The 22,038-nt window shown below is 35.5% G+C and overlaps 1 protein-coding gene across 1 annotated transcript in view; it reads right to left on the bottom strand.

Moving 5' to 3' along the window:
* Dach2 (dachshund family transcription factor 2) overlaps positions 1-22,038 on the bottom strand; it is a 579,439-nt gene that overhangs the window by 79,634 nt on the left and 477,767 nt on the right. Inside the window, exons 5-6 of the mRNA XM_070040108.1 lie at positions 8,540-8,698; positions 1,250-1,422 (exon numbers count right to left, since the gene is read on the bottom strand). Coding sequence (XP_069896209.1) covers positions 1,250-1,422; positions 8,540-8,698 — 332 coding nt within the window. The remainder of the gene's footprint in view (positions 1-1,249; positions 1,423-8,539; positions 8,699-22,038) is intronic.

A 22,038-nucleotide genomic window follows, 5' to 3' on the forward strand; every position in this document is an offset into this window, starting at 1 on the left:
TTATTTACCATAGCTAAGATATAGAACCAACCCAGATGCCCCTCAGTAGATGAATGGATCAAGAAAATGTGGTCTATATACACAATGGAATTCTATGCCTCCATTAGAAAGAATGACATTGCCTCATTTATTAGGAAATGGAAAGACTTGGAAAAAATTATATTAAGTGAAGTGGGCCAGGCCCAAAGAAACATAGGTCCCATGGTTTCCCTTATTTGCAATAACTAGTATATGTCTGAGTCAAGCAGAAAAGGTCAGATAAGTTGATGTTAGGGAAATGAACCCTAAGATATGTATTCAAAAGTTTTTTTTTTTTCTTTCAGGTGATTTTTTCTAACACTTTCATAAGATTATTTCTTTGTTGCTTTGTATGTCCCTCCCCCACAGTATAACCCCTGCTTTCACTGTAGTTGATGTGGGTATAATTTGTGGAGGGGAAGGAAAAAAACAAATTGTTTAAATAGGGATACAAGTGGACCCATTGCAACAATGAGATGTACAAGTCGTTATGTGGAAAAACGAACTTTACAACTTCGGTGGGGGGGGAGGAGAATTGGGTGGGGGTTAGGGGGAGGATGGGAAGGGATGGGAAGGGGAAACAAAGGAGGAGGCTACAATGCTTGATGAGAAATGTACTCATTATCTTGCCCATGTAATTGTAACCCCTCTGTACAGTATTTTCACAATAAAAAGAAGAAATACTAGCATTGTCTCCAGAAAACTAATGAAGTGAGTGACATGGATAATTATTATGCCCTTCATTTTACAGTGGAACAATCCCATGTGCGGGTAAGTGTGTCTCTAAGTGTGTTATCCAGCCAATCAGCCATAAACCAAAATTGAGATGCAAGTCTGACTGACTATAAGTCCTGAATGGTGTATCAGACCTGACAAATTCCTATCAAACTCCAGAAGAGTGCATAGTCTTTATTTCCCTCCAGGAGTGAGAATGGTTTTTGCACATTGTTGTATTCAGTCATTCATCTGGCGATGCCTCACACATAGTATGATTTCTACATAAGAAACTAGAATAAAACGGAAATTTGTGGCTAGATAATTAAAAAAAAAAACAGCAATGAAAAAATTTAAGAAAAAAAAAACTGGCAGGCCTAGTCAGAAACCAAACTCAAGAATTTTAACTGAGTCAATGAGCTGTGTGTGCTAATGAATCATCAGTGGTATAGCTGGCATTTTATCTTGGTTTTAATGTAATTAACACTTCTGATCTCTTCAAAATAATGATTCTTACCTTTATAACAGAGGCACCAGCTCTGGAAAGTGGACTGTGAATCTGGGCTGCAGCAGCCATGTTGGCAATAGTATTAAGATGGTTCATCTGATTCATTGCCATGGCAACTGATGCAGGAGGTAGGCTGACTGGAAGTAGAGGATGAGGCATCATCATAAATGGCAGATCCAGCCCTAAAAGAGACAGTGCACATTAAAGTTCGTATGCTATGATGCTCAGAAGTTGGTTTTTAAATTTATTCTTGTTGGTTTTTTAAAACATCGTCTTGTTTTATCCTAGTATCTCTTTGGGCCATGAATAATATCTATAGGATTTTGTTTGTTTAATATTTTTTAAAATGTTCCCACATTCACAAACTTTAACACGTAAGTATATTTTGGTATTCCTTTTCTCAAAATATTTATGAGATGCAACATTTTTGCCTAAAAATTAAGCAAAAATATTTATGACAAATATTGACATTTAACAAATGGCAATCAACTTCCTTTTTAAATCATTATACATACATATTTTGATCATTTCTAGCCTAATTTTTTTCAAAAGTCTAGTAGGGTGCTGGCAAGGCAAGATGATAGTTAACATATTTGGAAAATTTTTAACCTTTAGATGCAATATAGTTATCACTAATTTGGAAGGTTTTGTTGGCAAAATTAATATTCCTGGGTCTGGGAAGGTGTCTCAGTGGTAGAGTGCTTGCCTTGTGTGCATGAGGCCCTGGGTTCGATTCCTCAGCACTTCATAAGCAGAAAAAAGCCAGATGTGGCACTGTGGCTCAAGTGGTAGAGCGCTAGCCTTGAGCTGAAGAGCTGAGAGACAGCGCCCAGGCCAAGATTTCAGGTCCATGACAGACAAAAATAAAATAAAAAAATAAAAAAATAAAAGAATTAACATTCTTATCAAAATGCAAAACTGTTTACCATGTTAGAAACCAATATCAAGGGGCTGGGAAGGTGGCTCAGAGGTAGAGTGCTTGCCTTGCATGCCTGAGGCCCTGGGTTCGATTCCTCAGCACCACATAAGCAAAAAAGAAAAAAAGCCGGAAGTGGTGCTGTGGCTCAAGTGGTAGAGAGTTAGCCTTGAGCTGAAGAGCTGAGGGACAGCACCCAGACCCAGAGTTCAGGCCCCACAACCGGACCCCCAAAAAAAAAGAAAAAAAAAGAAACCAATATCAATATTGTCGAATTCTATATGTTTTCTTAGTTAAATTGTAATAATTTCAACATATTTTAAATACACCCAGAGATATATTGTCATGTAAAAGGTATCAAATCAAAGTCATCTTATATATTTATTTTTTATTAGGTACATGTTTGCTAGAGGAAATCCATTTAAGCATAGTCGAGAAAAACATAGTCTAATATTCTAGATACAAACATGGTTATAAATAACTCATAGCATTCCACAATATATTTTAAACTACTGCTTTTATGGTAATATTGCCTTATTTTGGACAGAAGCCCAGAAACTAGTAATCTTTAACAGATGTTTGAAAACATCTTTGTCTACAATTTTTCTAAATTATTACAGGCTATAGAAATTTTGTGATAGTCAACATTTATGTTGGCTCTACATGCAATCATCAACTATTAATAATATCTAATTTTCTTCCTTTTCATCTTTTTTAGCCTGTCATATCACAGCAGAAAGATACTGGAGGATTTATAGGAAGTGTTTTCAGAGGCTCCTTAAATCTCATTCCTCAGAACAACAGCTGAAGTAATACCATCATTCAAAACACTTATTTTTAGGACAAGAATTTTTCCCACTCTCTAGTTCTTTTTATTCTCTTAACAGTATGTTTCATAGAAAAAAAACTTATTTTACATGCAATGAGTTTTAATTGAGGCAAGAAGGAAGAATTGATGTTAATTTAAAAGTCCATTTCCTAATTGCAACAATGATAGTAGATTTCAAACTATAACGAAATGCATGGAGAATACTGTGATATATAAATCTATCTATCTATCTATATCTATATATATATCTATATAGCACACCTCCCATTCTGCATGAATGTGATCATCCCCATTAAAGGAATTTCCAAGATATGTAAACTGTCCCCATTGTTTCTGACAGTCATAAAATGTACTATTACAAGTGGTTCATAAGGATCAAAGAAACTTAAATTCTGCGTGGAACAGTAACATTTTCTTCTCTCTAACTCTATAGCCCATGGAAGATCAAGAAAATTCCCCTATCAGTGTACACTTATGTCTCCCCAACTCAAAATTGTTTTTAGATGAAATCTTCTAAACCAAATGTATCAGCTAGAGGAAACTGTTCCCAAATTAATAAGTTATCAGAGAAGTTTCTAATACATGGCTTACAATACTGAATTCAAAATTTTCTTCCCAAGTGAAAAGAAGCCATTACTTGAATTGCCCATTTCATTCAAGTTCTTCCTTTATCATCTATGAAGATGTTTGAAATCATTGTCTCTAAGATCAATTTTTATTATGAAGCTGAAGAAATGACAAGCACTTACTTTAAATGATATTAACTTTTAACTCAATAATAACTATATAAATGTCCACAGTACATCTATGTAATCACCTGCTATACTTCATTATCATAACTTAACAAAGGCAATAGAAAGTTGTTGCCTGTTTACTTAGCATATACCAGAAAGGGAAGTCTTGTTATTTTTTTTAATGGAGAAACTGAGATTGATGAAATTGTTTTCACTAGATCATCTTGTGACTTAAAGGTAAATGCATAGTTTGGATAAAGTAAGTGTAATGTCAAAGCTCTTATATTGATTCACTCTGCTATTGGCTTAATTCCACAAAATCAGAGATAATTCTCTTATCACTTTTTGGGTACTCATAACCTGTGTGAACTTTCTGCTTTACTCCCTTATATCTTTGATCTGCATGTGTTCTTGAATCTTACTTGCAGACTTACCCAAGCTTATTGTTCCCTCCATTGGCTTTCTATCTTTGCCTTCTGAACACTCTTTAGTTTGGCCAGTTCTTCTCTCAACCAAGGGAAAAAATACTACGTTTTAAAATTCCTTGATATAGTTCTAATGATGCAAATACTGATATATTTCATGTGCTTTCTTCCAAGTCAGACGTAGTCAAGAAAAATCCACCTTTATATTTTACATTGCCAGAGCTGAATCTCAGTTGAAAGCTGAGATTCTTTTTGTTATATGTTTTGCATAAATTACCAAATCATAATTTCTGTATTTATGACTATTAACTGATATCATAATACATGTATGCATGTACATATTTATGTATATGTATGTGTATATGCATACACATATATCTAACATATGCATCCCTCCTAATAATCATCATACTGGGAGCCATTATGCTAAGTGAAATAAGCCAGGCACAAAAAGAGAAACCCAATATAATCAATTATATACAGAACTCACTCTGTTTGTTCTCAGCCAGGTAAATTTACTTAGATGAACATGTTTGTTTATATGTTTTACACATCATACAGCTTATAGTATCATGATAAAGTTATTTCAGTACACATAGTAAACATGGTTTATCTTTCTTCTAAAACCTTCACATTATGCTCAGTATAAATACAATTATCCAAATACGTTTCTGCATAACACTCTTATTTATCTCAAACCTAAAATAATTTTAGACTTCTTCTTTACATATCCAGGATTACAGTCACAGATTGATCAAACTATAGATGGAAGGTGGCCATCAGTGTCAAGGTTGCCATTCAAATGTTTAAATAAGTCTGTTATTCACACTTCCATTCACAATGTAATAATATTTCCTCATTCACCAAACATTTTCTGAGACACACAGACACCATCTGGTCATATCAAGAGATATATTTACTTAGAGACCAATTGACATGCAAACCAAATACTAACTACAAACAAAATTTAACAGTCCAATTACAGTTTTAAAAATATAATCCATTTGGCATTTCAAATATCCACAAAGAACATTCAAGTCACAATTTTGAATCATGATCTGCAATAACACCATCAATTGACTATAAGGTTCAAGATGCCAAGCTAATATTTATATTACAAGCCTGTTTAACAATGACCTTTCATGAGTACTACATATAAAGCATATACTAATTGCAACTATATTAACTGAAATATGGGGGATTCAATGGAGAACTCAAAAGCTGTAGTTCCTTAGAAGGGTTAATTTACAGGCTAACAAAATAAACACCAGAAACACGTACTTAAAAGGGGAGGGAGTAAATGAATAAAGAGAGTAAGATGGAGAGAATACAGTCATAAACTTTAAAACATATTCTACAAAACTAAGAAAATTGGGAGAAGGGATGGGTTGGGTTCGACTGATAATGTCAAACAAGGTTACATAGACAAAGATGCGTTGTATTCACATATGACTGCTAAATGTCAACTCCTTTGTACAACTGCTTAAATATAAATACACATTAAAATGAATAGCAAATTATACAAATCAGGCATTCCTTAAAGCTGAAGACACTGAATTAAAATCTATCAATAGTACACACCCCCCAGTAATCTGGCTCACTTATTCATATGTCAGATGTGTACTAGACTTTTAATAGTTTGCTAATGGTGACAAATCTTTTTATAAAAAGTCATACAAAATGGGTCATTTCATTCAATTTAACCCCAAGGACATTTTATAATTTAGTATGAACTAAGTATTATATAAGTTAATATTCAACTATTCCTATCATTTCATGTGAAGACATAAAACCAGCTCCTCCTAGCCATTAAAAGTATAAAATCAGTAATTCTCTAATTCTCTTTCTATATTCTACTTTGATTTGATTTGGTTGTTGACCTCCAAAATGTCTTTACATTTCTGTAGAGATACTAGGCATCATAACTTTCAATAGCACCACCCTGTCTTCTTCAACATACTTCTTGTGCCTTTTTGTTTACCCATGCTGTCCATTTTTAAGATGTCTATTGTCTACTTCCTTTTATTAGAATAAAATACAAGTTTTTTTTAATTTTTTAATATTATTTTATTTTATTTGAGAACATACTGTACAGAGGGGCTACAATTACATGGGCAGGATAATGCATACATTTCTTACCAAGCATTGCAGCCTCCTCCTTTGTTTACCCTTCACCTCCCTTCCCAGCCTCCCCCCTCCCCCCACCCAATTATACCCCCCTCCCCCCCCACAGATATTGTAAAGCTGGTTTTGACATGACATTTTGTACTTCTCATTGTAAAATACAAGTTTTTTGATCTCACACAAAATTACTTTATCATTATCTCATTATACCCCTCTTATGTATGTACACATGTGATCCCCATAGGATTATTCACAGTTCTTTACAGTTTTAATTCATTTTTATCATTCCTTTAGGGCAATATCTTTCTGTAGTGGCTAAATCTCTATGTTTATTTTCCTATGGTAAAAGTTCTTTTCTTTTTACAAATTAACAGAAGAAACTCTACTGGGCAGTTAAGCAACTGCTCTGCTTTCAGTGTATTAGATTAGTATAGTATATTAATTATAATTGACAAAGATTGATAAATGTTTATTGATCAGAGTCCATAGTTTTTTTATTTCTATTGTACACATCTTCAGGTTTATGTAAGTATGTAATATTATCAGATACCATATTATGCAGAATAAGTCCACTGATTAAAAATAATTTGCGTTTTACCTATTAATCCATGTATTTTCCATAATCTCTGTCAACTACTCATCTTTTTACTTTGTTTCAGCCCTAGGGTTTGAACTCAGGACCTGAGCAATCTTCCACAGCTTTTCTGCTAAAGGCTAGTATTCTACCACTTGCGCCACATTTCAATTGTTGGTGTTATGGTTATGGTGTTAATTGGAGGTAAGAGTCTCACAGACCTTCCTGGCTAGGCTGGCTTTTAATTGTGTTCCTCCGATCTCAGCCTTCTGAGTAGCTAAGATTACAGGTGTAAGCCTTTGGTACCAGCCACTGGGACTCATCTTTTAACTATCTCTTTACATTTGCCTTTTCCTGAATGTCCTAACTTGGAATCAAACACTATTTTGCATTTTGAAGTAGGCTCTTTTCTTTTTCTTTTTGTTCTTTTTTTAAAAATAATTTATTATTTTACTGTAAGGATGACGTACAGAGAGGTTAGTTATATGAGGAAGGGAATGAGTATATTTCTTGTCGATTATCGTTCCCCCCAACTTTGTTTTTCTCTAGGATTTGAATTCAGGGCTTTGTGATTGCTAGGCAGTTGCTCTTCTACTGAGCCATGCCTATCAACTTTCTCTTCTGGTTATTTTGAGAAAGAAAATTTGCTTTTTGCCTATGCCAAAATGGACCATGATCTTACTTTTCATTATTCCTTACCATAGCTGAGATGACAGGTGTATATCACCAAACTAAGCAATTTCTGTTGAGATGTGATCTCGTAAACTTTTTTTTGCCAAGGTTGGCATGGAAGCAAAATCTTCTGAATCTTAAACTCCCAAATTGCTGAGATGAAAGGTGTGAAGCATTATATTCCACAAATGGTTGGTGTAAGGTATTGTGAGCTTTTGCTTAGTCTGGTCTCAAAATGTGAACCTTCTGATCTCTGCCTTCCAAATAGCTAGAATTACAGGTGTAAGCCACCAATACTCTGCTACATTGACTTTTTAAACTTAAAAATATTCATTTGTTTTCTTTTCTTTTTTTTCTGGTATGGGAATTTGTACCCAAGGACTTGAACTAGGCTGGCATGTTACCCCTGAAGCTGTGACTCCAGTCTTGTTTTTGATTTTTGTTATTTTTTAAATTTAGGTACTTACTTTTCTTTTTTATTTTTAATAAATTTTTATTGTAAAAATACTGTACAGACTGGTTACAGTTACATTTCTTATCAAGCATTGTTGCTTTTTGTTATTTTTGAGATGGAATCTCATGGACTTTTCTGCCCAGGCTGCCCTCAGAGCAGTCTCATTCTCCTAAGTATATAGAATCGCATCTGTGAGACAATCCTGCCTGTATAAAATGGGACTATTGTCTGTTAATCTTCTTCACACTTCAGACCAGAAACTAGAAATTCTCTAAGTCACCCACTCCGCCACAGATCTAACTCTGACATTCTTATAATGGAAGGATTTATAAAATTAAGGGCATTAGTTTTATTTTTAACTACTCTGCTATATTGTCCACCCAGACCTCCCAGCTACCTCCATTCTGTGACTCTTCTACTTTGAAATGAGTCCAACTTTACCTCCCCTTATGATTTCAAATCATTAAACCTTATTGAAGGAAAACAAACCAATCTGTGTTAGCCAAGGGATCTAGTGGGTCTTGACTTAGATTTTTCTCAAATCATATATTTTGGAAACAAGTGTACATACGATTGGTTAGCAGGTGGTTCTGCTGCAGTGGATTAAGGGTGGGAGTTCCTGCAAGGCCTGGCTGGCCAGCCAGTGCTGCATGAGTAATTCCATGTTGAGGTCCAGGAGGAGCAAGAGCAGACTGCATCTTATCCTTATCCCAGGAAGATTCACTTCCACCTGAAAATGCAGACATATGAACATATTTCAATTTGAGAATTTTCCTCAAGAATTTCTTTTTCAATTTGTTTTTTACAATTGTAATCATTAATATTTCCTTGAAAACAATTAATATGATTGAATATTGGTGAACTGAAAGCTTTCTGGGGATTTTAGCAACCTCTCAAAAGACTGAAGCTATTCTCACCAATAATGTAGGTCCACTAGCCATACTGGTTGTCTCACCAAACATTGAATCAGAATGAATAACACTTAGAAGCATATATGACCACTACTGCCTCCCATATCAAACTTTTAATACTCATATGCTTAAAAAACACACTTATAAAAGCATAGGAACATGCAAAAATTTATAGTAGGAATCAGAATTATCTCATTCTTGCAGATTCAGCTCTCAAAGAAACAGTTTCATTATAGCAGAAGTTTGTAAATTCATTTTGCCAAAATATGAAACCTTGGTTTCTAATTTTGAAAGGATATTTTCCTTGGATTACCCACACTGCAAAGCACAGAAAAATGTGCATAAAGGCAAACTACTATATTTTCGTAATCCACAGCGGCATTGCTATTTTTTTTGGCAACTAGGGTACTGTGTGGGCAGACTATTTCTTAAAACCATATAGGAAGCAGGTACTGAATGATATCTACTACATTCTTTTAAAGAAAACACTTTAAACAAAAGGCTAAATGGTTAAATTGCCATCACTGCAGTAACAGACTCTCTGTGTTTAGAGAACAGAATGTTTTTGTAGGCAGCTCTGTCTGTGTCCTTGATGTGCTCCATTCATTCAAAGGTTAGTGTTTCTGCCCTGTTTCCCATGCTGATATTGTGACATTAGCATCTCCACCTGGATGATAGAATCCATCTGCTGCCTCAAATACTGGCCTTTTTATGTATGGAGTTTAGAACTGGGCCCCTGGGTTATGCTATAAATTATATGCATTTACTGTTTAAAAAATGATAGAAAATCAACGTCGTCCTATTTTCAACGTTCGATATCATAGTTAATTTTACATCTTTTATTACCTTCCAGGTTTTGTTCATATGAGTGCCTCTTATTACAAAGTAAACACTGTTACATAGCTTTAGGAACCATATTTATAAAATGTAATAACTACATGCAAGTCTATTTAATTTATGTACTATATTAAATATTGGACTTAAATTTTTCTTTCAAATTTATCACTATTATAAAATTATGTTGTAACAAAAGACCATTGTAAATTATTTCATTACAATCAATTAATTCCCTGGAGTGGGAATTCAGAACCTAACAAAATCTTTCTTTTTTTTTTTTTGTATACATATCTTTCCTAAGTCCATACATTCTTTGATGGGTACCATATCTGGGTCCATATCTTAGATACTGTGAATAGTATCACAAAACTTATTGAAATTTACAGGTATCTCTTTGCTATGTTGACTTGATTTCCTTTAGATCTATACCCAGGAGTGAGATAGTTAGATTATATGGTAATTCAGTATTGAGTTTTTAAAATAATCTCCCAATTGTTCTGCATAATAGCTATACAAATTTACATTAAAAGTTAGAACTTCAACTCAGGTTGTTCTAAAATATCTAATAATAGAATGCTTACTACAGTCAGTTGTTTGAAAAGTGATGGTTTTATGTCATTATGATCCATTTTGAACATATTAACCTAAGCCTACAAGCCAGTACACCAAAATATTTCAAGTGGATGTGAAGAAACCCAACAGTGAGAGGAATTGTACTCATTTCTTTACTTACATAACTGTAATCCTTTCGTACATCACCTTTACAATAAAAAGAAACCCAACAGTAATACTCTAAACACAAAAAAATGATTCTTAACCTCAGATCTCTCATATTGTCTCTACATATTAATTGTGCATTGCTTATAAAAATCATTAAGGAAAGGAATAAAATATTCACTGAAATAACAATAAAAAAGATAATAAAACCAGTTACTATTTTCTATTCATAGTGAGCTGTGAAAGTTTTTATAAATCCAGAAAATACAATACCTGTGGGGTTGACTATTAGTCTTAAATGGATTATCTGCAAGGATTTCATACTTTGAGATCTCCATTTCATAAACTAAATTTGGATATGTCTTTTGAAATTGGAGAGCAACAACAAAGCAAAAAAGCTATTAGAATTTGGAATACACACTTTTAATGGCTACTTCCTAAGAAAATATATAAGACAGCACATTTAAAAGAATGGACTTAAATTTTTTTAAAAAGTTATAAAAATAAGCTGTACTTACTTTTTGAGGTTTTGCAGCAACAACCAAACAAGTAAGTCATATTATTTGAAAAGATAACTTGGAAATGATTTTTTCAGTAATTCTTATATACACAAAGCAAAGAACAAGCAGCCAAATCGCAAGCAATTTATGCAGCATATTGCAAAAATCAAGCTTCTCTTAGTCATACAATACTTTGTTTAGTTAGAATTTTGGATGAATGCACATTGTTTCATAAGTTTAAACACCACTTAGCCTTTGGAAGTAAAATATGTTTTAAGTCATAATAGTATTATATTAACTGAAGGTTTTTTCCTCTACAAGTAATATGGTATCTACAGTGTTAAGCAGTGTATAAACACACACACACACACACACACACACACACACACACACACACAGATATATGAGGGAGAGAGAGACAGAGACAAAGACAGAGAGACAGACAGAAACACAGGAAGAGAGAGAGAGAAGAATCCAGGATTAAGCACATTACATTTCTTTTTGAACAATGTCACCCTTTCCCTCATTTTTTCCCAGATTTTCCCTCCTGTGCCTTCATTCAAGTTGTATAGGTCATTTTCAACATAGTGTCTAAGTGAGTATCACTACTACATTTGTTCAAACTGGGTCCCATCCATTCTGTCCTCCCCACCCCCCACAACCACCACTATCCCAAAGAGAGATAACCAAACAAGAAGAAAGAGAAAGAAAATGGAAAACAGCAACAAAGACAAAACTTCTTGTTTCCATTTCCTGGAGTTCATTTTGATACATATTATGCTACATGATCAGATGCACATAAATATTGTGCCTTTTGTGTTTCTCTCCTAAGAATATCCTCCTTTGGTCTCACCATTATTTTAGATCTGAATAAACACCACTGAATGTAAAATTTAAAAAATGTTAATATATGAATGGAAAACTACATGAATATACAGGGATTCTATAATCTATAAATTTTGTCATATTTTATTTTCATTTTTTTTGTCAGCATGGGGCCTGAACTCTGGGCCTGGGCGCTGTCCCTTAACTCTTCAGCTCAAGGCTAGCGCTCTGCTACTTGAGCCACAGTGCCACTTCTGGCTTTTTCTGCTTATGTGGTGCTGAGGACTCGAACCCAGGGCCTCATGTATTCAAGGCAAGTAGTCTACCACTGAGCCACCGTCCCAGATCCTTCATTTGTTTTTTTTTAAATAGGTATTCAATAGATAGAATATTTCATATTGTTTCAGCTTGGTCCAGGGAAGTACTGCAATATATATGCTATATCTAGAATTCAAGTTGTTGTTCATATAAGAAAAAAACTTGATAGCAATTATTCTCCTAAAATGTCAAGTTCTACTAACCAGTTTGTTTAATTTTTGCACTGAAATTTTGCACAGGAACAGCCACATTCTGGGGTGATGGACCCAGAGTTTCAAGGTTAATTAGAAGTACAACAGAAGTTCTTTGATGGTCCTCTGGGGAGGCAATTGTCAATAAAGAAGTCACATGTCACATATGATTATTTAAATTTAAACTTAAAATTACTATTGAAAAGAATAAAAGTTATATGACTCAGTTGTATTAGTTAAAATTAATACTCAAAATTCTTCTAGCTGGTGGTTACTGCTGGGGGAAATGCATATTTCTAATACTTCCTTCCTTTCAGGAAACTGTATCCAACAATGCCAGAGTACAAGTAGTTATGGGTGGCTTTGTGTAAAATAGTACAGCATCTTCACTTTAATTGTAATTCAATGAACAATATTATGAGCTTTTCTTCCGTATTTTAGGCATCATTGTTTCAACTGGTAATTGCTAAATTTTCAATATCTCTCTGGTGTTAATCTCACATATTGAAAATGCACAGATAAAATGGGGGTGCATGAATGGAAGGAGGAAGAGTGAACAAATGCACTCATATTCAATGAATATTATGTAAAAAATTGAATTACATAATGAGAGTAGGGGGCAGGATGGATAAAGATAGAGGAAAACAATGGAATGGGTGACATTGATCAAGGTGCATGGTCCTCATAGCCTGACTTCTGAAATTCAAACTTCTTCATACAATAACAATAAAAATAAATAAATATTAGGAAAATATCATATCTATATTGAGATACTATCTATATTAAGCTACCAGCTCTGCCTTCATTACTTCCCCCAGTCTAATATGTATCATTGCCACCTCTGTACCTTTCAGTCCTGGCTGAACTTGGAATTGACTTTTCCTTCTCATTCACACTGTGACTGTGCTCACCTACACTCTTATGACTCTTACACTCACCTCTAGAGGCCTTGCCCTGATTTTTTTTTCTTGGTCCGGTCGTGGGGCCTGAACTCCGGGCCTGGGCACACCACTTCCGGCGTTTTTCTTTTTGCTTATGTGGTGCTGATGAATTGAACCCAGGGCCTCATGCATGCAAGGCAAGCGCTCTACCACGAGCCATCTTCCCAGCCCCCTTGCCCTGATTTTTTTTAAATTTTTTTTATTGTGAACATACTGTACAGAGGGGTTACAATTACATGGGCAAGATAATGAGTACATTTCTTATCAAGCATTGCAGCCTCCTCCTTTGTTTACCTTTCACATCCCTTCCCAGCCTCCCCCCCCTACCTAATCCTCCCCCCGCCCACCAAAGTTGTAAAGTTCGTTTTCGACATGACAACTTGTACTTCTCATTGTTGCAACGGGTCCACCTGTATCCTTATTTAAACGACTTGTTTTTCCCCTTCCCCTCCACAAATTATACGACATCAAATATAGTGAAAGCAGGGGTTATACTGTGGGGGAGGGACATACAAAGCAACAAAGAAATAATCTTATAAATGCGTTAGAAACAAATGCATGAAAGAATAAAAAACATTTAAATACATATCTAAGGGTTCATTTTCCTAACAACACATTATCTGACCTTTTCTGCTTGACTCATACATATACTAGATATTGCAAATAAGGGAAACCATGGTACCTATGTTTCTTTGTTGCCCTGATTTTTGTAGGCACTTGGCCCATCCAGTTCTGGCACTGTTGTCAAAATAAGTTTCAAAAACAAAAATAAAAGCCAGTTATGATGACGTAAGCTTGTATTACTAGAAACTTGGGAGTCAGAGATTAGGAGATCAAAGTTAGCCAACATTCTTAAGCAAAAAAAAGTTTGAGAGACTCCATCCCAACCATTGGCTGGGTATGGTGATGTGTTTCCGTTGTATCAGCTACAAGGGAAGCAAAATGCCTGGGTGCACATCTGTCATCGCTAACAACCAAGTAAAACACCAGCTCAAGTTGGCCCATGAAATGAAGGTTGACCTACATAAAAAATAATCAATGTAAAAATCAGCTGGAACCATGGATTATATATAAATCATGTATGAGGCTCTGAATTCAAACCTCAGGACCATTAAAATCAATGAAGAAAAAAAGCAAAGGAGGGAATGAGAGAAGAAAGCACAGGGTATCAGAAGGAACAATTGGAAAGTAGGGAAAAAAACTAAGTAGAGAATTATTCAGCAAGAAAGGAGTAACTTGGTTCCATGTTTAAATAATGATTACATTAAATATGACTCAAAGGAATCTAAGAACTACACGAAATCTCTGGAGCTGTGGTTGCTAGAACAAACATGTCAGATAAGTGTAGTGTCAATATATCAGCACTACCTTGAAAGACAAACAAACCTATAATTTTAGCTTCACCATCATCCTAAAGGGTCTGCAGTCAAGCTCAAGAGCTTCAAAAATTAGTAGGTGTCAAATGAGTTTATTTCTGGATATTATAGGAAATCATTTCTTAAGTGTACCCAACAATTAAAAATTAATTATTCACCAAAGACTTGCTCAAATAAATTGTACCTTACTCATTCATTATTCTAAGACTTAGGCTGACAAATTTCACTAAGTAATCGTAAAACTCAAAGTCCCAGTACATTTGTTTCTAAATTAAAATGCTGCAAGATGTAAGTATTCCCTGCATGCCATTTTAAGACACAGTAACTAAAACCTGAACAATGCATTATTGAATTTCAAAGATTAGTTTGGATGTACAGGGAATTAAATCACATGGAATAAAGGCACAATGCTCAACTGTATGACCTACTGAGTAACTCTAGAAATGGCAAGAAAATTGTTTCTTCCTGACATTATTACCAACTATAAATGATAAAGTTAATCAATCTCCTGTGGACACCACAAATTTCATTACTTGCAATCATCTTGGTTTTGTATTGTATTTCATTGAGCGGAATTGGTTGGTAAAATATTGCTCCATTACATATAACCTCTATGTTGTAGCTAATGTACAGGGTGCATGTACATGGGGATATATCTGTGTGTGTGTGTGTGTGTGTGTGTGTGTGTGTGTGTGTGTGTGTGTGTGCATGTGCATGTGTGAGACAAGGCACTTTTTTGAAGTTGGTTTACTGTTAGTATATTACAACTTGACAACTGCTCAAAACTAATATAAGTTCAAGTCAATGACAGTGTTTTCTTATCCAAATATGAATTCATTCTGTCATCCTTAATCGTATGTGGTCTGTCTAAATGACAAACATATTACCAACTCATTTTGCAGTAAATAATTATATAATACCACAACTTATCTTTCCCCTTTGTCTTATTTCTGAACTATTTAACATCAACTGCTGAGTATACATACTAAAATTTATTTTGAAGAAGGAGGTCCTAAAATTCATGAGCACTGACTGACATATGCTCTTCTGAAAATATACCTCAAAAGGCAGGTCCCCGGAGAAAGATATGCTTTCGTAACAAAATACAAAGGATGATCTGAATACCAGCTATAAAGATAGAGCAAGAGCCACATTCCAGCTGCTCACGCCTGTAATCTTAGCTGTTCAGAAACCTAAGATCTAAGAATCATGGTTCAAAGCCATCACAGACAGGGAATCAGATGTAGTGCTGTGGAGCAAAAGAGCTCAAGGACAGTGCCCAGGCCCTGAGTTCAAGCACCACAGCCAACCAAAAAAATAAAAAATAAAAAAGACAAAGACATTACAATTTGAACCTCTATTATATTTTAAATAAAAGGAAAGTTTCTCTTAAGATATTGATAGCCACACCAGTCACTCATGTTGGGAAATTCTACCTACTCAGGCAGATGAGATCAAGGATCATAATTCAAAGGCAGCCTGGGAAAGAAAGTCCCTGAGACTCTTGTGTCCAATTAATTAGCAAAGAGCCAGAAGTGAAGCTGTGGCTCAAGTGGTAGAGCACTAGCCTTGAGGAAAAACCTTTTGGGAGAGCATATAGGCCTTGAGTTCAAGCCCAAGAACCAGCACACAAACACACACACACACACACACACACACACACACCAAACAAGACTATTGATCTCCACTAATGCTTCTACCAATCAATTATTAGAGTAATCCTAAAGAAAGAATGAATTCTGAGTGAGGTACCGTGAAAATTTCATTTGTGGTGCCTTCTGTATATGTCCAATTGGGTGGATCCAGAGGCTACATTATTGTTAAGTAAAGTATAACTCCCTAAGTATGAGACAATACCTCAATCTGATGCTACTAATGCAAGCCCAGGAGTTCAGTAATAAGACAGCAGAGAAAAACATCTAAGCATTTTAGGAATACGTTGCAACTTTTATTTAAAATGAAAACTAATAGGAAAGTCATTGACAGTGCTGTATTGATCACATTATACTTGTTGATACAATACATTTTAAACATATACATTGATACGTTTCCAGTCTAAGCAGGAAAATCCGTGAGACTATTATCTCAAATTAATCACCGAAAAAGGGGAAACTGGAATGGTGGCTCCAGTGGTAGATTGCTAGACTTGAAGAAAAGAAATTGAGGGACAGAGCCCAGGCCCCGATTTCGAACATCACAACCTGCGAAGAAGAAGAAGAAGAAGAAGAAGAAGAAGAAGAAGAAGAAGAAGAAGAAGAAGAAGAAGAAGAAGAAGAAGAAGAAGAAGAAGAAGAAGAAGAAGAAGAAGAAGAAGAAGAAGAGGAAGAAGAGGAAGAAGAGGAAGAAGAGGAAGAAGAGGAAGAAGAGGAAGAAGAGGAAGAAGGGGAAGAAGAGGAAGAAGAGGAAGAAGAGGAAGAAGAAACAAAACATGTTAGTAAGCCAAGAATTGGTGACAGCTGCCTATAATCATAGCTACTCATGAGACTGAGATCTGAGGATTGTGGTTCAAAGCCAGCTGGGGCAGGAAATTCCATGAGACTCTTTTCTCCAATTAACCACCAGAAATATGGAAGTGGAGCTGTGGTTCTAAGTGGTAGAGCAATAGCCTGGAGTAAAAGCTGAGAGCTCAGGACAGTGCTTAGGAACTGAGTTCAACCCCATGACTGAAAAACAAACAAACAAACAAACAAAACATAAAGCAAACGTATTATTTAAAATCTTGCTTGTAGTATTTGTCTTCCATTTAATTTCAACAATGTGCACATATGCTAATGTGGAAAAGCAATTCAATTATGCAGAAATAATTAGTATTTTCTTTATATACCTGATGTATTTCATAAGAAAAAAAAGTTCCAACAAATTCTTTAAATTAAAAGAAAATTATGAAGGAGCACAAATTTAAAGTTGTTGTCAACATCCATCAGAAATCTCAAAATTATTCAGTAGATTCATGGTCTACAAATCTACCAGTTACATAATACTATTTTATTACAGTTAATTTCACCAAGTAAGCCATATTTTAAAGCTAATGTGGACGAATCCAGAGGAAGATGGCAGAGGAGAAGCTGAGGATTAAACAAGTTCTCACATAGAAACCAGTTTTAGTGTTCCAGTGGAAAAATCCAAGTGTAGTGTACCATCATAGTACAGACAGTTTGGCCAGAGAGGAAAAATTCAGGCAGTTTGGTTAGGTATACATATTCAAGCACTTCTGGGTCCGTTGCCATGGACATGGCTGCCATATCAACAGAGAGAGCCTGGGACAAAGGCAACAGAGGTGGTGTGTGAGCGGATTCTATTCTCCGCCAGCAAGAACTGCTGACCACATATAGTAACAGACCACAGACTGCCCGGAAATCAAGGGAAAGGCATGAGTACCCCACAGACATCCTCACTCCTTCTCACTGAGCAGCAATGGGAAGGTAGCCCCTCCCCCACCACCAGTGAAGAACTCCATCTTTGATACTGACAAAGACCAGGCCAGAGCAGCTAACACATACTCATTCCTTGGAAGAATACAATAGAAGCCATTCAATAGGTCAAAGGAACATGACCTGAGGGACTCAGCTCCACCCCAAGGGAAAGTTGCCCTACTCAAGCAGAGGCAGCTTTACATGGGTGAGGTGACTATCCTTAGTGGGTAAACAGACTGAGAGGCTACCCTACCCATCTGCAGCTCTGGCAGCAAATCTAGCTGCTGGAGGGTACAAAAAATTGAAATTTGAGACACATAAATCCTGAGAAGTGACTCTCTCAGGAGCTAGCCCATCAGGGGAAAGCTACTGATTGCTGACAGGCCACAGATTTACCTACAACCTAGTTCCATCACAACAACACCAAACTAGAGCAAACAACCATCTCCCTCTTTTGTCATACTCAAACTAAGTTGTTCTCTCATTGAACTAGCCTGGGAGAAGGATCATAAAGTCCTGGGTAAGTCACAGCTTCCTTCTGCCTGCTCAAACTGATTTAAGCACCTAACCAAGCCACAGAAAAACCAACAGCACAAGCAAAGCAGAGACTCCACCAAGACTTGTTACAGACACAGGAGAGACACAAGATCCCCCACCCCCCAAAAAATTGAAGAACTCTTTTTTACTACCTTAATAAAAAAAACTGTTGTATATTTTTATTGCTTTTATTTTAGACATTTTTTGTTTTATTTTGTTGTTTCTCTTTTGTTCCTGTTTGTTTTTTATTCTCTTTACACTCTTTTCCCTTTTGGTCCTTTTTTTTTTGCCTTACTTAATTGCTGCTCTGTTCATCCCCAGATAAATACCTGTCTTCAATTATTATACTTTATCCTTCATTGTGTGCATACTTAATTCAGATATTGATTCTTCAATTCACAAATTCTCAGCCTTAACTACTTTAATAATTCTTGAGCTATTTCCTTTTCACATTTTTTCCTTTTTCTTTATCTCTCTTCTCCTTTCCTTCTATCATTTCCCTCTCTGAATTTACATCTTGGTTATATTCCCTCTCTCACTGTCCCTCCCTAAGTTACTCTAATCTCATTTTCTCTTACCAATTCTCCCTAAACCAATTAATTTCTGGTCTGCTGAGACCCTCTTTGATTTTTCTTAGTCCATTGATGCCTAGTTGTATGTTGTTGAACTAGATTGTATCTGTTGAAGTAGATTGTATCTGTATTCCTCATTTTGACTGCATCAAACAATCTGTAAAACTACAGGGCTCTGGTTGATGCTTGCCTTAAAATAGTATTCTAGCACAGAATCAGTTTGGCTTTCATATCCAAATGGACAGAATAAGCAGGAGACAAACAATAAAAAGGGCAAGTCCATATATCTCAACTCTTGTTCAAGATAATCAGGCAACAAAAAGTTAGTTAATGAATAATCCAAAGGAGAGTTACCAAAAGGGTCTACCAACACTACTGGTAAACATTCTGAATGAATACATTGAAAGCCAGGAAAGGACTCTATGTGAGCATTATAGGAAAATGTATGAGTGTGATGAGGTTAATCAAAGATTAATAGAGGAATTGCATGAGCTGGACAAGAATAATCAAAGATTATTAGAGGCATTCATGGAATCCACAAATAGAAAGCTATAAGAATCCATGGAGACCACAAAGGGAATGCTGAATGAAGCCCAACAGAAGGAAATGGAGTCCAAAGAAACTATAACCAATCAACTAAAGGATTTGAGGAAGAACACTGAAAATCAAATGAAGGAGGTAAAGAACTCCATTCAAGATCTAAAACAAAGGTACAACAAAGAATCTGAAGCCATCAAATCTGACCAATTAGAAGAAAAGGAAATAAAAAACAAAGTAGGAAGTCTTGACATAGGTTAGACCATGCAGAGGATCAAATCTTTGGGATTGAAGACAGCCCAGATATTATAGAAAAAGAACATACAAGTATTCAAGACAAATCGAAGAAATATGATAGATCTACTCAACGTTTAGAAGACAGCATCAGAAACCCTAATCTGAGGCTAATGAGTGTATAAGAGAGCCTAGAGAAAGAAGTCAAGGGTCCAGGAAATTTATTTAACAGGATTCTAGCAGAGAACTTCCAAACATGCAAAAAGATAGGCACATTCAGATACAAGAAGCCTCTAGAACCCCAAAAAGACCAGAACAGAACAGGACATCCCACCACCACAAGGTAATCCCCACAAGATCCCTGAGACCATGGAAAGGATCCTTAAAGCTGTCAGGGAGTAAAGACCAATCACCTATAAAAGGAAAACAATCAGAATAACTTCAGATTTCTAAGCAGAGACAATGAAATCAAGAGCCTGGAATGATGTATGCCATGCCCTAAAGACAAACAACTATCAAACAAGAATACTGTACCCAGCTAAAATCTTTCTATAACAGAAATACAAATAAAAAACTTCCAAAACAAAGAAAAATTGAAATAATATATTTCAACCAAATCAGCCCTACAAAAGATACTTAAAGATGTTCTACACATAGAAAACCAACAAGAGGAAGTGACGATGTGGAAGAGCGCTTGCCTTGAGCTGAAGAGCTGAGGGAAAGTGCCCAGGCCCCGAGTTCAAGCCCCACAACCAACCAAAAAAAAAAGAAAGAAAAAAGAAAACCAACAAGAACACAATAAAATCCAATAAAAAGCCCCCAAGCAGAGAATACAAGAATCATAGGAAGAACCCAGTCGGCAGAGCCCACAAGAAGTTGGATGGCAGGAACTATCAAACACCTCTTAGTCCTAACTCTCAATATTAATCACTCAAAAAATTAAGCGACTTAGATTGTTTAGTTGGATCAAAAAGAAAACTCTTCTTATTGGCTAACTTTAAGATACACTCCTTGCTCATAAAAATAAACATATTCTGAAAGTGAAAGACTGGTATGAAATCTACCAAGCAAATGGTCCCAATAACCAGGCGGGAATATAGACTTCAAATTAAAATTAGCAAGAACAGATAAAGAAGGTCATTACATACTAATTAAGGCATCTCTCCTTCAGGAGGATATTACAATTTTAAATATCTATTCACCAAATAAGAGAGCACCCAAATTTATCCAAGAAACACTATTTTCCCCAAAATCAAACACAGGTCCAAAGACATTAATTGTGGGGACTTAAACACACCAGTATCCCTACTGGATAGAACAACCCAGCAAAAACCCAAAAGAGAAACCAAAGATCTAAACAAGTACATAGACCAACTAGAGTTAACAGATATCTACCAAATATTTCACCTAGTAGAATCATAATACACGTTCTTCTCAACAGCACATGGAACATTCTCCAAAATAGACCACATTTAAGGTCACAAAGCAAATTTGTCCGAATACAGAAACATTGAAATTATGCTCTGCATTCTCTCAGGCCACAAGGGAATAAAATTAGAATTCAACACCAAAAGCCACCAAAGAAAATCCTGCAACACATGGAGGCTGAACAACACCAAGTTGAACCACTAGTGGGTCATGGAAGAGATTAGAATGGAAATACAAATGTCCATATTTAACAAAAACGAACACACAAATTACCAACTCCTCTGGGACACAGCAAAAACAGTACTCAGAGGCAAGTTTATAGCTCTGAGTTCCTACATCAACAAATTGGAGAGATATGAAACTAACAATTTAACAAGACACCTGAAGCTCCTTGAAAGAGAGCAACCAGCTAAACCCCAATACAATAGATGGAAAGAAATAATTAAAATTAAATCAGAATTAAGTGAATTAGAGTCCAAAAACAAGCATAGAGAAAATAAACAAAATGAAGAGATGGTTCTTGAAAAAATTAACAAAATTGAAAGACCTTTAGCAAATTCTATCAGAAAAAGGAAACAACACACACAAATAAACAAAATCATAGATGAGAATTGAAACATCACCACAGAAACAAAAAATATTCAGTACATTATAAGGGAATACTTCTCAAACCTTTATGCTAATAAGTTTGAGAATCTGGAAGAAATGAAGGATTTCTAGCAAACATTGATAT

The sequence above is a fragment of the Dipodomys merriami genome, unplaced genomic scaffold, assembly GCF_024711535.1.
Source record: "Dipodomys merriami isolate MVZ:Mamm:240054 unplaced genomic scaffold, mDipMer1.0.p SCAF_3, whole genome shotgun sequence".
Classification (NCBI taxonomy): Eukaryota; Metazoa; Chordata; class Mammalia; order Rodentia; family Heteromyidae; genus Dipodomys; species Dipodomys merriami.